This window comes from Atractosteus spatula, chromosome 1, assembly GCF_055471065.1.
Source record: "Atractosteus spatula isolate fAtrSpa1 chromosome 1, fAtrSpa1.hap1, whole genome shotgun sequence".
NCBI lineage: Eukaryota > Metazoa > Chordata > Actinopteri > Semionotiformes > Lepisosteidae > Atractosteus > Atractosteus spatula.
In genome coordinates this window covers 68,915,535-68,931,115 of record NC_142706.1, presented here as the reverse complement: position 1 = coordinate 68,931,115, position 15,581 = coordinate 68,915,535, and the positions used below count along the sequence as shown (strand labels likewise).

The 15,581-nt window shown below is 34.8% G+C and overlaps 1 protein-coding gene across 1 annotated transcript in view; it reads right to left on the bottom strand.

The window, feature by feature from the left end:
- Nucleotides 1-942: 942 nt before the first annotated feature.
- The window catches only part of fat4 (FAT atypical cadherin 4), a 98,409-nt gene continuing 83,770 nt past the window's right edge, over nucleotides 943-15,581 (bottom strand). The window contains exons 10-17 of the mRNA XM_088921256.1: nucleotides 14,368-14,472; nucleotides 12,980-13,287; nucleotides 9,842-9,927; nucleotides 9,497-9,676; nucleotides 9,219-9,343; nucleotides 8,121-8,338; nucleotides 6,036-6,297; nucleotides 943-3,933 (exon numbers count right to left, since the gene is read on the bottom strand). Coding sequence (XP_088777382.1) covers nucleotides 2,063-3,933; nucleotides 6,036-6,297; nucleotides 8,121-8,338; nucleotides 9,219-9,343; nucleotides 9,497-9,676; nucleotides 9,842-9,927; nucleotides 12,980-13,287; nucleotides 14,368-14,472 — 3,155 coding nt within the window. The 3' untranslated portion in view covers nucleotides 943-2,062. The remainder of the gene's footprint in view (nucleotides 3,934-6,035; nucleotides 6,298-8,120; nucleotides 8,339-9,218; nucleotides 9,344-9,496; nucleotides 9,677-9,841; nucleotides 9,928-12,979; nucleotides 13,288-14,367; nucleotides 14,473-15,581) is intronic.

Below are 15,581 nucleotides of genomic sequence, written 5' to 3'. Positions count from 1 at the left end.
TACCTAAATGCTACCCAAGGACTATATGATTTGTTGATCCTACACAATTCAGAATCAATGCAAATTCTCAAAAGAATACAACACAAAAAGAAACCAAGAAAATACATTATTCTACAAATACATATATTTTAACTCACCAGTTAACACAGCTCATTTCAAATTTCTCACTTATTTATTTTCTTGTAAACATGCAGTACGAGTCCAAAATAGTTAAAACTAAGTATGACAAATCATGCTTATACTTCTTATTGCAATAGGTCGCACAGCCAGTTAAGCTAGCTATACATCTAAAGACCTGTACAAAACTTTCTCAAATTCCAGTGCATGTTAAGTCTTAGTTATCTTAACCATAGCACAATAAGAAACCCCACAGAACAATTTGTCAGCATTTGACTTTCCATAGCCAGACAGCATCTTGGACTTATAGGCCACATTTACACAGATTTTCATTGTCACTCCTCACAGGCTACATTTCCAGCTTTCCCAAGCTCAGACTGCTGATGAGGGAAAAGATAAGCATGTCATGTACAGAATCACTGGGCTTTTAGAAATTTTCTGCTCATTCAGCCAGATGTAAATAATTGTTGAAAGCAATATAGGTCTGTATTGTGGACCTTCTCAATGTTGTATTTGGCCAAGAGCACTGTAGCTCAGTTTCATTTAGGTTCTCAATGGTCTTTAAAATATTTTGTACAATTCAGTATGGAGTGGATTTAAATCCAGGTCAGAGAGAGGTAGCGTCCTTTGGGTGTAAACATACTTCACCACCCACATTATTGAATGCTAACATTTTCTAAAATGTTTTTTTTTCTAATAAATCAGCATATGATAGACCAAATAAAGATTTTCTATCCATAACAAAGTCTATTGACTCCTTTTCCCTCTGAATCACTGCTGCCTGGAGCTTGATTATTAACCACAACTATCTGTATAAAACTGACATTTTTAAATAAATATTTTTATTCTGTTATTGGTTTTTACATGTATAAAGCATACAGTATGTTACAGTTTTATCAAAAAGTGGAAAATACTGATGTTACATAAGTAACAAATAGTAAAAATAAGTACTTCATCTTACTTTCCCTGAAAGTAAGAAAATTATTTTCAGCATATGAAAATACTCATAAAAACACAGCTTAAGTACGTAATTTAAGTTATTAAATGGTACAAAAGTAGAAACTTTAAGATTTTCAAAAAACAAACAACAACAATAACAAAATCCTTCAAGAATTTCATTTAAGTAAATTTACAAGTTCATAGTCTGTGTGGTAGAGGTTAACATCAAGATCCACCAGGCACACTCTATACTTCCCTTTTGCTGGCCCCAGAGAATTCAAAAGACTGTGGCAACAACATTCTCAAACATTTCATTCCAAAAGCAAAGGAACGTTTCTGATTTTCTAGCAAATCCTCAAATGTCTGTAAGGCAGTGGTTTATTAGTTTCTGCTCTTAAAATGCTTAGCTGGTCTTTTGAGTCAAAACATACTATATAACAGGTAGTTCTGAGCCTTCACATAACATTGGCAAGAGTGATTTAAAATGCTGGCCAAAGTGTGTGTTCATGAATATTACACAGCACATCATATGTGAGAGACCAAATGCTTCTTTTACAGTTTGTAAGAAAACCATTTAACTGAAAAATACATTTTACACAATGGTAAAATTTGTCTTCAAATGTTTTGTTATTTTCAAAAATCCTGGGTCTGTGCAATTAAACTTGATAGTGACGTTATTAGCTTATTTTTTACTTTAACTTGAAGTCCTAATTGAGATATGGCAGTTGTTGTAAGCCTTTAGAATTAATTTGTTTTTCATGAATAGCACACGTGGATACTTCAAAGACCAATACCATAATTTATGGTGGAAAGAGAACACGTTTGTGTGATATTTTTAAGAGTTCCATTTGTGACAAGTTCAGATGTCATTTCTGCCTTTCATTTAAAAAAAATTAAGACCATCCTGCTTGAATGGAAAACTAAATGTTTTTTTCAAGGCTCATAGCTTGTTATTTTCATCCCTTTTCCCTTCATGAAGAAACCTTCATTTAATATAAATAAGGTCTTAGACATATTGTTCTGCCTCCCCTTCATTTGAAATGGTTACAGCGCCATCCCCACTGTTCAGTTCAATATCTTTTGCAGCTGCATTTTCCGGAAGTAGAGCAAGATCTTTAAAGACATCAACATAGTGGCCAAACCCAGGGCCCCAGTTTAACAGGTTGTCCCAATTGAAACTCCCAGTTTGCTGGCCTAGTTTATGTGTTAATGAATAATGTTCACTTGAAGGCACCTGGGAGCTGCTTGGCCCTCCTTCTGCTCTACGGCTGGAGTACCTCCTCTGCTTTAACCTACCACCGTAATCTTCATCATCTGCATCTGACTCATTGACTTGAGATAATTTAGGCATCCTGGAACTGTAAGCTATCGGCTTCTCTCTGTCATACTCCATTTCAGAGCAAGTGAAGGAGTCGTGCGAGTCACTCTCTGAGGATGACTCTGGTGCAGGGATCCCATCGGCAGGATTTCTGACTCTGGAAAGAGGTCTTCTGCAGTCCTCTTCTGAAGAAGATCTCCCATGGTCGGCACTGCAGATACTGGGGTTTCTCGGTCGGGGTGTGTTCAGCCTCTCGACCTCCTCTATAGAGAGCCCAACTGGAGGCCCTGTCTCAAGAGGAATTTGTTCTATCGGCTGTTTTAGACGACTCCCAGGCCTAGAACCATGACTAGCCATTGTCTGAGGACTCTTACTTCTCCTTCCCAGCCTAGTGGCATAGTTGAAAATACCAGGCTGACACACCTCATTGTGCAAGTCCAGAGGACTTCCCTCTCTCCTGGAGAGATTTAGTTCCCTAGCTGGACTGTTACGGTAGAAGGAGGAAGGTTTGGAAAAAGGAGCTGGGCTCTGCCGAGAAAGAGGATTAGGAGTAGGGCAAGTGGAATGGCTTAATGGAGTTGACCTAAGACCTTGGCTGTAAGAAGGCTGGTACGTATAGCTACTTGCTCCAAGTGGTAAAGGAGACTGTCGTGCAAACCCTAGAGGGCTATGTCTTTGAATTGAAAATTTAGGTGTGTGACTCCTGAACTGTTTGTAGTGCTGAATGATATCTGCATCAGAAGGGGCAATACTGCTGGCATTATCAATATCATAGTGCTCTATATCAGCTTCAGTACCCACACAAGGTGCGCAAGGAGCACTGGGTACAGTTTCTGTATTATGAGGAATGTCTGTTTCATCATATATAAGGTAGGGATTTTCCCTTTCAATTATATCAGGTTTGGGATTCCCTTCGGGCTGTTTCCTCACAGTCATGTCATCTCCGTATGGAGGGATGTTATCAGGGTCATCAAAAGCCACATTCTCACTCCCTTTCTTCTTTTTCTCTTTTGGTTTCTTCTCCTCTTTTGGCAGTTTGGTCTTGCGCCCCCTGCAGTGGTTACACAAGATCAAGCTCAAAACCACCAAGGCTAAGGCAGTGGCACAGCTCCCTACAATAGCAGGCACAGCCCATATGGGAAGAGACAGTTCATCAGCCTGTGGATTAGAACTACAGACAAAGCCTCCATTATTACCGATGTTGCACAGAGTTCCCTGGGGGCACTGCACACCCAGACAAGCCATCACAGTCTCACATGTCTTTCCAGTGTAAAACTCAGGACAAGTGCAGGTAAATCCAGAGTGAGAGCTCGGTTCACAGCTCCCTCCATTTTGACACGGGCTGGAGGAGCAGTCACCTGGAAGAACGCACTCATAAGCATACCACTGATTTACACACATAAGGTCATCCCAACAAGGATTGCTGGCACACACGTTTGGTCCTCTACAGCCAATCTTAACAGATGGATGTGATTTCGATATTGTGACGGAGTTGTGTTCCCCACTGAAAGGCAGGATTTCTCCTTGGTATTTAACATAAGCAAAGCAGCCATCAAAACCTTAAAAAATAAGGAAAAGCAATTCAGATAGTGGAAAGTACTCCTGGGGTCATATTAAACATTACATATAATATTTTTTTAAACATATATCTGAGAAAAATTACAGACATTACATTTCAAAAAGTGAAATGAGAAATTAATTTGTGTTGTATGAAAACTGTATAAACAGTTTAATTGATTCACTATATTCTAAAATATTTTTAAAGAATAATGCTTTTTAGACTGATACATTAAATCAATTAATCTTTTCACAGAATTTGACTTTAACATATTGAGAGTGATAATGTCCGAATTTAATTTCTGTACCTCAATGGCAGCACTGGCATACACAGAAATGAATCACCATACTACTTATTTTATGAGCGTGTTATTGATAACTTTTACAAAGTAAGTCTGAGTTGTATGCCAGAAATATTTCTATTTCATATTACTTATATTAGGACACAGTTGCAATATTCTGATTGGTTGATGAAATAGAATTACAGCATAGTCAGCTCACTGAAAATAATGATAACCCTGAAAAACATAAAAAGAACAACAAAATACAGCATTTGCTATAAATAAGGTGACTTGGCACTAGTTCATTGTATTTTGGAAGCTGTACTGTATAAATGATAAGACTGATGTCATATAAACCTGCTAAAATCCTGTGTATTTTAAAGCCATTAAGATGCAATTTTAGAAACTGAAGATTTTGGCACAGAAAGAAGTTACTAAATCACCAGCTACTTTATTCCAAGTTCCCAATATTGCACATTATATATCAATCATATTGTGTGGCTACAATTATTTCTGTGTCTGAATAAAATAGGTCATTGGAAGGTTGCACATTAAAAAAATAGGAGTCTACTTGAGGCAGGATTTTTCTCCTATGTTCCTTATCCACTAAAATGTGCTTTTGTTCTGTTAATAAATAAGAATACAATAAGAAAGAACGTTAAGACAAAATGAAGCAATGGCACCATATATACAGAAATTGACTGTGGGAATATAGAGACAAATAAATAATCAAATTAGCATGATAGGCCAACTACACTCCTCTCATGTGTTGCCTGATGCACTGGTTAACAGATTTTATCTTTAATTTAACATATAATCCAAGGTTATTAAAATTCTGTAAAACTGTGAATGTAAAAACTGTGAAAGTCCAACATTCATCTTAAATTGGATTGCCTTGACCCTACCAGGGTGAAGAATGTACTCCACCCTGAGTTCGGGGCGATCTAAATTGTACGTAATTTACACATGATGGGATTTCAGGCTTCACAGAGAGGTGAACAACTCTCTTGTTAACATTCCATTGTTTGCTACTGCCTTATTGCTCCATTGTGACTGTTACTGTTGTATTGAGTTTTCCTGTAAGAGACTGTGAGTGAGATGGTGGTGAAGAGGAGTTCACCATGGACCTCTTTGGGGAGCTTTAGAGTTGAGAGGATGAGCAAACACTGTTGTGGGTGTCATCCTGCTATCGTGTATGCTGCTACAAGACTACACTATAAGGTAAGGCTAGTTTTGGTCATTAAAGGAGTGAATTATTTCTAAAATAAGTGCTGTGTCTTTAAAACTTTATTTTGGGCCTTGAGACTCAGGAAGAAGCAGCTTTCTATTTAGATAATTAAAACAATGATACTGACAATATAACATGTTAAAAATCATATGTTAAAAATGTGCCTAACTGGAGTTCGTCCTATATTATAAGCTTTTATTTTCTTCAAGGTCTTATAAACACTTTTCCAAGTAACCTTAAATGCCATTACTCTGAACTGAAGCCCTCTGACTTCTTGGGGAATTGAAGGAAATGATAACCACCTGCAATAGTCAAAGTGCTGCCATTCAGTCTGTGAGGTAATCTGGTTGGTTCTGGAAGTTATTTTGCACTTCTACAGCAGAAACATTTTTTATATTTTAAAACGGTCTAAAATATCCAAGAATATGGACCAACCTAACTTCTTCACAGCATTGTGTACAGAAATTATATTGTTACTTTGACAGGATTACATTTGAATTTGTCATCACACTAGTGTTTTGAAAATTAGTGGCTGCACGTATTTGTACATCTACCAAACAAAGTAGCAGAAGCTGTCATTGATCTAGCAACCTACCTGAGGATGTTTTCTGCTGCAATGGCCCAGGAGGAGTTCCCCCGAGTGAAAGTGTTAATACATTAACCCCTCCAAAATTCTGTGTATTATGAAGAATCTCCCTTAAATAGGAACCATCAATGCGAATGGATGTGATAGAACCATTCTTCTGAAGCTGTAGAGTGTGCCACTGACCATCTGACACAGACAGTTCAGGCATAGTTCTTTCTACCTTTCCACCAATGCCAGCATCAGAAATGTAATGCACATTGCCATTCTTTATCTGGAACATAAAAAATATATATGTTAAATCACAAAATACCCAAGAAACCTACTATATAATTAAGCCACAGGCATTGTTGATTTTATACATGTGTCTTCCAACCCAGAAATGGGTTTAGAATTTTTATATAGTGTACAGCTTCAGTGCATTTTAAACATAGTTAAGGTGTTTCACATTCATCAGTTCCATAAGAAACATATCAAATTAATCAATGGGTACAACATTTCCAAAATAACTTAATTAAATTGCAGAAATTTATTATTTTAGATAGTTCTATTCTAGAATGACAAAGTAGTAAAGTTTTCATTTAGTAAAATTATTTTGGTTCATTGAAAATGTATTTTCCAAATCCACAGAAGGGATCACAAGAAGAAATTCACGTAAACAAATGCAAATTTTAATAAATACAGTGAATGCAGGTATGTATATACTTGATGGTGAGTACAATTAACGGGAAATTGACTAAAAGGCATTATTTATGTATTATACCATATATATACCTTTATTTGGTATTTATTAAATAAGTGACTGTGTTAACCATGAATCATTTTCTTACAATTGACCCATGCCTTTAATTGCAACATTTATGGCATGCTGGAATATGCCATACAAACTAGGCATTAATCACATCATCTATTTAAGGTGACACAGCAGGATGTATTTGCAAAGTAGAGTCGGGATCTCTGATGTACAAGATTCACATTGATTACATTTGTCTTTTTCCAGTGCTTTTAAGGGCTACACTTGACTCAGCGCTCCACAGGGCTAAACACAATATTGTCTGCAGAGCCCTTCCTCTCTTCTACAAACTTCCTCCTCTGCTGTTTAACAAAGTCTATTCAATATTGTATGCATGAGCATCAGGCTGATGAAAATGATACACAATTACTTTTATTTAAATATCCTTGAGATTTCTTCTCAAAGAATGGAAATGCTTATACTGTACAAGTTTCCTATGATAATAACTTTTCCTCAAATTCCTCTTCTTCAGTTGAGGTAAAGCTGTGGTTGTTACACTGTGTAATATTAAATGGTCAATGTGCAGTTTTGGCTGAAAGTTCCAAAATTAATTACAGCATAGAGAAATGTAATTTGCTTGGAAAATATTTTTATTGCTTCTTTCTTTTCGGACCACATCAACCAGAACTACATTATGATATAACTGAAATATGTTTATAACATTACATGCTAACTACTTTATGAAGAAACATTTAAATGCTTTATGCCAGTAAAGGATATTTTTAACAAATAAACAACACTATGATACTGTATGTACTTGGCATTAGAAATATAGATATAAACTAAAAAAATATTTTAGATATGATGCCCGGAGAAGAAAAACTCAATGTTGCTTTTTATGAAAAAAATACCACACTGTTAGAAAATAACTACAGTACAATAAAACTTTGATTTAAGAGTCCCATAAAAAATAGGAAATGTTACATTCAAGAAAATCCTTTTGACCCAATAAGAGGGGATAATGAGTGATCTGTGAAATAAATCTGTACTTTATTTTGCACTTTGTTGCAACATTTATTAAGTAAGACATTGAATATTAGTTCTTTGGGGCTTACAGTAGTAGTATTCTGGAGTATAGTCAAAAACACTGCAAAACAAAACCAAAGAGACCTTTCTGTCCCTTGGAATTGACTGGGGAATAGTTAAGGAGATGAATGAGTTTTCAGCGTCTGGAAAAATGCCCAGTATTAGTCAAACATCTAATACAGTGAAATGAAAGAGCACAGGGTAATGGAAGAGGTGATAAGGACACACAACCCTGCAGCAGTCCAATCAAATCATCTGAGCATTTGCTTTAATCTTACCTTCACAGTAGTGTAATTGCTGCTTTCCTGGACATGAAACAAAATTCCATTTTTGCTCCTTGTTCTGAACTTCACGTCTAGGCTGTTCAGACTCACTGGATCATGGACAGAGCCTCTTAAACTCTCCTCCAGCAAAAAGTCACGTTTCTTATTCTGGTTTATGGAGTAGTCCAGGCGGCCACTGCCATCCAGAGACAGTGCTGTATCCACAGTAATGACTGCAGGACCACACACAAAATAAACAAATCAGAAAACTGTTTTTCCAGAGTAACCTTTAAAGTTGTATTTCACCGGCAGTTATTCATGTGCAGGACAACACTTTAGATTAAGGGTTGCAAATGTCATTTATAAACAGTTTATCCATGAAATATTTTTAAAGTATTTTTTAGAGTAGCATAAATGTAATGATATCCAATTTCTTGTGCAAATTAACTAGATGTTACAAACAGAATCCTAATGCTGAACATAGCTTGAAACACACTCCTCAGCCCAGCCTTAACCCTAGGTATAGGGGTATATAACTTTTAGAGATGTTTATAACATTATTAATGTTAGAAATGTTTATAACCTTACTCGTAACACTTGAACAGATTGTAGCCGAGTAAATACAGCTGATTTAAAGTTTGACTGTGTGTTTACTTCTTAACTTTACTTCTTAGAATTATATTAAGTATTTGAAAAGTGATTGTTTAATAGATTGAAACCCAAAGCACTATACTGCTAATCTAGCTTCGGAATAATTACTGTAATTGGAGGCATACTGCCAGGTTTCATTCAATGCCAGAATCTAATATGGCAAAAAAGACAGGTTGTTTTACTTGTTAATTATGAAGTAATAAACCATTCTAATATATCCCAGTTTCAGTCTAGCTGTGCAATATGTCAGACTTTTTTTTAATTAACTAAGTAACCATAGCTATGTAAATACACAAGCTAAATGGCTGTACTGTTATTATAAATGCCACATGGTGTTTAAATGAGACTAAATTATCCATTACTATATTCTAAAGGATTTAACTTTATTTATTCTTCAACATTTTGATAATTTGTATTTATGAATGCCAAAAATGTTTGCTAGATATTTGAAAGAATTCTCACATTTTTCACAGTACTTTCCAGTAAACCCTTCCATGCATTTACACTGTTGCCACGACCAGTTGTCCACACAGGTTCCTCCGTGCTTACAAACATTTCCTGTGCAAGCTCCTTCTAATCTTGGACATCTAAGGAACAAAAGGAATGTCAGATAAGAAATCTAGTCCAGAGAAAAAAGCATGTTAAATATGAAAGATTGTGAATACCACATCGGACATTTGACTTCAACAATTCATAACAAAAAAGGATAACCAGTATTATGACTGGAAGCGATGCCAGACCTGTCAAGGATTCCTTGAGATGCCAAAGCCTGACTTGGCTCTAAAGGTCGTCCATTGACTGCAAACTCCATTATGCAGCCGACAAAGTCGTGGGTGGCAACTTGTCCTTTGCGATGAAGAATTGGCTCTATTGACTTGACACCTCCGACTGTGAGTCGGTTAGGCTGCACATCCAGTGTCCTAGCAGGAATAAAACGCACCACAGCTTAGAGTTATTCAAACTCTGCAACACTCATATAACAGTTTCTCTCGAATTTCACGATCATTATTTAATGTGAAATAGCATCAAGACATTCTTCTTAATAAGATTTTGAATTCTCTCAGCACTTCAATGACATTGCTCACCAGTCAGCATGGACAGCAACATTGCTCACAGTGCAGTATCCAGGATCCTGATCCTCAGAACATACGTCTACAGTCAGAGAAGCAGCCTAAAAAGAATAATTTATCATAAATTATTTTCTGATAAAAATAACATTATGGTGATATTTATCAATGTCTTAAACATTATGATATCTCTTAATCGATTTTTTTTTACTTGCACAGCAGATACGTTTTCTAGAAAAATAACTAAGTCCTTACAAGACTAGTTGTTTTTGGTCATAATTTCAGCTGTATGATATTCCACAATATGTATAATTTTATAGGTTTTATATATTTTTTGTTATAAAGTATATTTTTACAAAGCCACCTATCTATTATTGAACTATATGTAACTCTAAGGAAATACACTGCAAGAAACGCTACTCGAAACATCCATTTTCTAATGCTAAATCCAATTCAGAATAATAGGGAAGCTGCAGCCTATCCCAGCAAGCAATGGGTACAAGGCAGTATAAAAATAGTGCTCTTATATCAAAATAAAAAGACAATTAACATATCTGAATGTTGCGCTTTTTAAGATGAGCATCAGTAATTTGATGCTGCCAGAATGAAAACCACACACTACTGCAAAAGAACTAAGTAATCATTGGAAGGCATTTGATTGGCTTCTTTTGCTTTGGATGGTTTGACATGAAACCTCAGATGAACATGGATTAGGAAACTGAATAGAAGCAGCTGGTCCTCACACAGTGTCTCTTACTGTCAATGCTATTAAGTAGGCACAGATCAAAAAATGCAGCATGAGCAAGCCAAACTTTCTTTAAGCCCTCCTGTTTTAAATTTATCCAGCAAGCAAAGTGATTTTTTCAGAGTGAAAAGATCCACAAACCTGTTACAAAACTCATGCCTTTTGTACTACTTCACCTATTCAATGTGGTCAAATTTTAATATTCACTATGTACAGTTTACAAAATATGTTGGTCACATTATTTGGGCATCAGTTAATTGAGTATAACAGGGTAATCGGTAACATAAACATAGTAGGATTATAGGTTGAGTGTACAGTACAAATATTGACATTTGGCAGTCTTTAATATGTTTTTTAGAATTTTGAATTAGAAAATGTCAACATACTGTAACTAACAATGAGGTATGACTACCATCACATACCAAAAGTAATTGAAATACAATCATTAATACACGAAAATGATACGGCTTTATTGACAAAATTGAGTGACCTACAATGTATTAAGTAGAAATCTGCCTCAGGGGCATTCTAGCCCTATTTTAGAAGATGAAAAGTCCCATTAAAGGCAAATTTGTAATTACTAATGCAAATACATTTTAATATGGAAAATGTTTCCTAGACATTTTGTTCAGTTCAAACCCACTAAAGTTTTGAGGTAATGTGTGGGAAGAAACAGCTAAAAATACAAAGCATATGGGCACTGTATTAATGTATTTTCCAACAATTGGTCTAGTATGAAACCATGCTGTCAAGTTTCTCACACTACTACAAAGTCTGTCTTGAAAAGACTTAATAATTAAAATCAAATGCTACATTCTGACAGTATACTAGGACCACGTTTGAGTTTAGTTAACATAGAGAGCCCTTATAAACACAGATTAGTACTGGGGCAGCTTCTATGTAAAAAAAATGGCATTGCTCTGGCTCAAGCAAGATTCACTCAACAATTGTGTTAGAAATTTGTTCACATTCCTACAAACCCCTCTATTTCATTTCCTTTACAACAATTGGATTGAAACAAAAAATGAAACATACAGTAGGTTGTGTCTGGTATTTAAAATGTTAAGTATTTCTTATTAATAACATGATTTTTAAAAAAGTTATTTAACATTTAACCAAATTTAAATATACTGTGTCAGGCTGCACTGCATGACTCATTTATTGAGCAACAGATGTAAATATAAACCTTCTAAAAAAATAAAATCTATCCAAATAACAAAACAACACTGAAGGTCAATGGGACAAATAAATCCATCACTTAAAGCAACCTCAATACAAAGCCCAATCATGGAATTATCAAATCACCTTTAAATTTCAGAACTGAAGTCAAAAAATTTCTGAATTATTTCTAAAAACAATTTGTTCAATTAATAAATTATATCTAATTATATAAAAATGTCTACAAATAAACAATACTTTGTGAAAATAAACAGTAACCGATGTACAATGCCCATGGGGGAAAAATGGCTCGCATGCTTACTTTACAGTTGGTTTAAAACCAGGTAGAAAAACTTTTGGAATGCCTCCACAAGACCACCTAAATGAACCGCATCACCTTTTCCAAACATGGTAGGTTTGCTTTATACTACCTGAGGGAGTTGGCAGTTAAAACACATGCATTCCTTTGTTTTATTCAGTTTACAGCTTTAATATGGCGATTTCTAAGTGAACACACAACATTGCTGGTACAGTAGGGTGGAATTACAGTTCTGCCTACATGTTGTGTACCTTTCCATCGTGTCATTCTACACTATCTTAAAGCTGACAATTTAACGATTTTACCAGTTTCCTAAGAAATCCCAAAGCACCACAGGAAATGACAGATTTGAAGTCCTGCAGGGGGCTTCCATTATAAAATTTTGACATGCTAGCAATTTTTCCTATCTCAGAAAAAGGCTGAAGAAGGAGTTGATTCTCAGCAATGAATTAAGCCACCAAAACGGCTAGCACTGTTTCCGAAACTCTAACATAAAACTAAACGTGCATGTTTTTGAAGTTAATTACAAACTAATAAAGTTGTGAGCGCAGCTGCCATCATGGAGATTTTGATTATAATTTGAAGCCTTTGAATTTCAACTGATGCAAAGTAGCCACTTCCATTTTAATCCATGGCTTCAACAATAACATTTTAAGAAAGGATTATTATATGGAAACATGGTTAGATACATATGTAATATACATGTATTTTACAGAGACAGAAATACTTAGAAATATTATTACAGAAAAAGTGCATTTGTTTTCTAATTTTGTGTTCATGTTATGCTGTTTTGTAGCAAAAAAACAGATATAATATCTAGACTATTTGCATTTTATTAAAGAATATTTTCCTTCTAAGGCACTATAAAAAACAAAGTTTGGTTGATATTGTTTACTAGTTCTGTACCTTGCTAGCATTTATGAAAAAAACTTACCATTCCTGCCCTCCTTGCAATGATAGTGTGGAACTGTCCGTCTGAAACCTGTTTCATTGTTATTAATTTGTAGGTTCCACTTCCTAAATTGAAGGAGAATCTCATTCTTCCCTCAAAAATTTCAAGAGCTAAGAACTCCGCCTTATCTCCAGTTTTGTTGTCATGGTTGTACATCAGAAGAGCATTGTCCTTAATGGTAGCAAACTTAATGTAAATGTAGTTATTGTTGGGATCCAGGCTAGGAAATTCCATATAGGATAACTCCCCGAAACCATAACTGTTCAGCTCACAGTGTTTTCCAAAGACACCTGTGTAAAAAAATATATGAAAATTGAATCAGTGGCCACACAGTATAGAAGATTTTGTATTTTAAAACTACAAAAAAGTGTTTGCCTTGTGTGTTCCTGTTCATAAATACTTTTTCTTTCCATAGTAAATACAGTTTTAAGATGTTATTATTTTACTGCAGTACAAATTGTTCAAATCAAACAATATGTTCAAATACCTTACTTTACAAGGAAAATTTATGATTTTGAAATGTATAGGTGCAACATGTCCTCAAAGGCCATAATCCAGCAGGTTTTTTAGGTCACTCTAAGATGTTACCAGCTGAGGACCTTTGAAAAGTATTAAATTGGTCCAGTTAAGATAATGATGAGCTCAGTTAGGTCATTAAGAACACAGATGGAATGAAAACCAGCAGACACTCTGACACTCTAGGACTGGATTTTTGCATCACTGACATTCTTTACAAAACAAAACTAAGATACTACTTAAAGGGTTAATGAGTTAAATACTTTAAAGGCACAGAATGACTCTGTTTTTATTTACTTGTCAAACTTGATTTTTTGCCTATGTAATCTTAAACTGACAATTGTCTCAGCACACACTCCCTTGATTTCTGATTCTACTAATTATTGTTGCTTTTGTGTTATATACACTACAGTGTACTCTATTCAATATATTTTATCTACTACCTTTATACACAGTAAAATGAGAAGCATCACATTAACTGCCACTGCATCAAGTGTCTAGCGATTAGACTTGAAACAAGGAATAGGAAGGATGACACATAGGAGTAATGTTGATGTCAAAATAAAATGCGAATGCATAATTATGTACAAAACATAACGGGAGAAGGAGTGAGAGTTATGTAATCTCTTAAATTGATTTGTCATTGCTTCTAGTGGAGAATCAATAGTGTCTCTCTTATGATTTTATTCAATCTTCATTTTTAAGTAGAGCTCCAAATGATGTATGATTTGCCGTATTGACCCACTTTTCATTGCTATGGCTAACAGATTTGTTTTTAACAATATTTGTTGGTACTAATCATGTGAGAAATATATCAATTTAAAATCTGTCAGATTACATTAGGTATCACTTACCAAAAGGACAGTGACAATAATATCCATCCACACCATTCTGACATGAACCCCCATTAAAACAGGGATTACATTCACAATAGTTGATGGAAGACTCACACGTTTTGCCTAGGTTCACAAAAAACACTAATTAAAATGAATGATATGGGATGAGATTCAAAAGCAAACCATTTTAAACAGACAGAGCCGGGGTGTCTAAATTAAAAGTAATATTTCAGGAACAAATATTTCTATCAATAAATAACACAGTACATAAGATTTGTTCTGTCTGAAATGGTAGCTGGATGGTCCAGATGAGAATATAAAAACAAGTAAATTAAAAAAAAATGTCCAATAATTGTCAGATAATGCACTGTGGTAAAGCATATAAGGATAGTATAGACTTTATACAGTAGTTGAGCATACAGTATAATTCTAATTAGTATAAGAAGTTGCATGGTTTATTTTCACAACATTCAGGCTCTGATTTCCACAATTTTAAACAAATAACTTAATGAAGGTACATTCCTTTCACATAACCAGGCAGGCTAAACAGGAAATGAAGGGTTCATAGGAAGGGCATAAAAACTTTTGTAAGACAAAAGGTGTATTTTTCAAGAAAAACACAGTTCTCACAATAAAATCAAAAAGACTATCATTCTAGTCATAATGATAAAAGACATATTGTAACAATACATGAGGTAATCCTTATTGTTCCATTCAGAAAAATATAAGTACATCTTTTAATGTTTAACATTAAGATTATGCACTGTGATTATTGTCTTACAAACTTAATCAATTTTCATATAATTGATTAATTCAGTTTGAACATCTGCTAGACAATCTTTAATTGTAATAAAGCATCCTTACTTTAGCAAGACTTGGCAATGTTGACTGCAACTGATTAGTCAATTTATTACTAACTTAGACTTGCTTAATGGAAATATTAAGAAACTTGAGGTATTTAGAAATTTTAAATTCTGTTCCACAATTGCTCCAGACTCCACAACAAATCCTCATTTCATTTTTCAAAGTCTCTTTAATTAAAAAAAAATCATGGCTAGCAATGATGGATATGTCGATAGCTCTGGTCATCCTAAAAGCAAACATTTTTAGAGTTTCTACCACTAAACTGTAGGGTTTTTTTTTTCAAATGGATTTTGATCCAAAGTGTTCCACTATTTCTAGGAAAACATCTGTAACAGCAAGGGTATCTGTAAGTTTCATTAAACAAAACA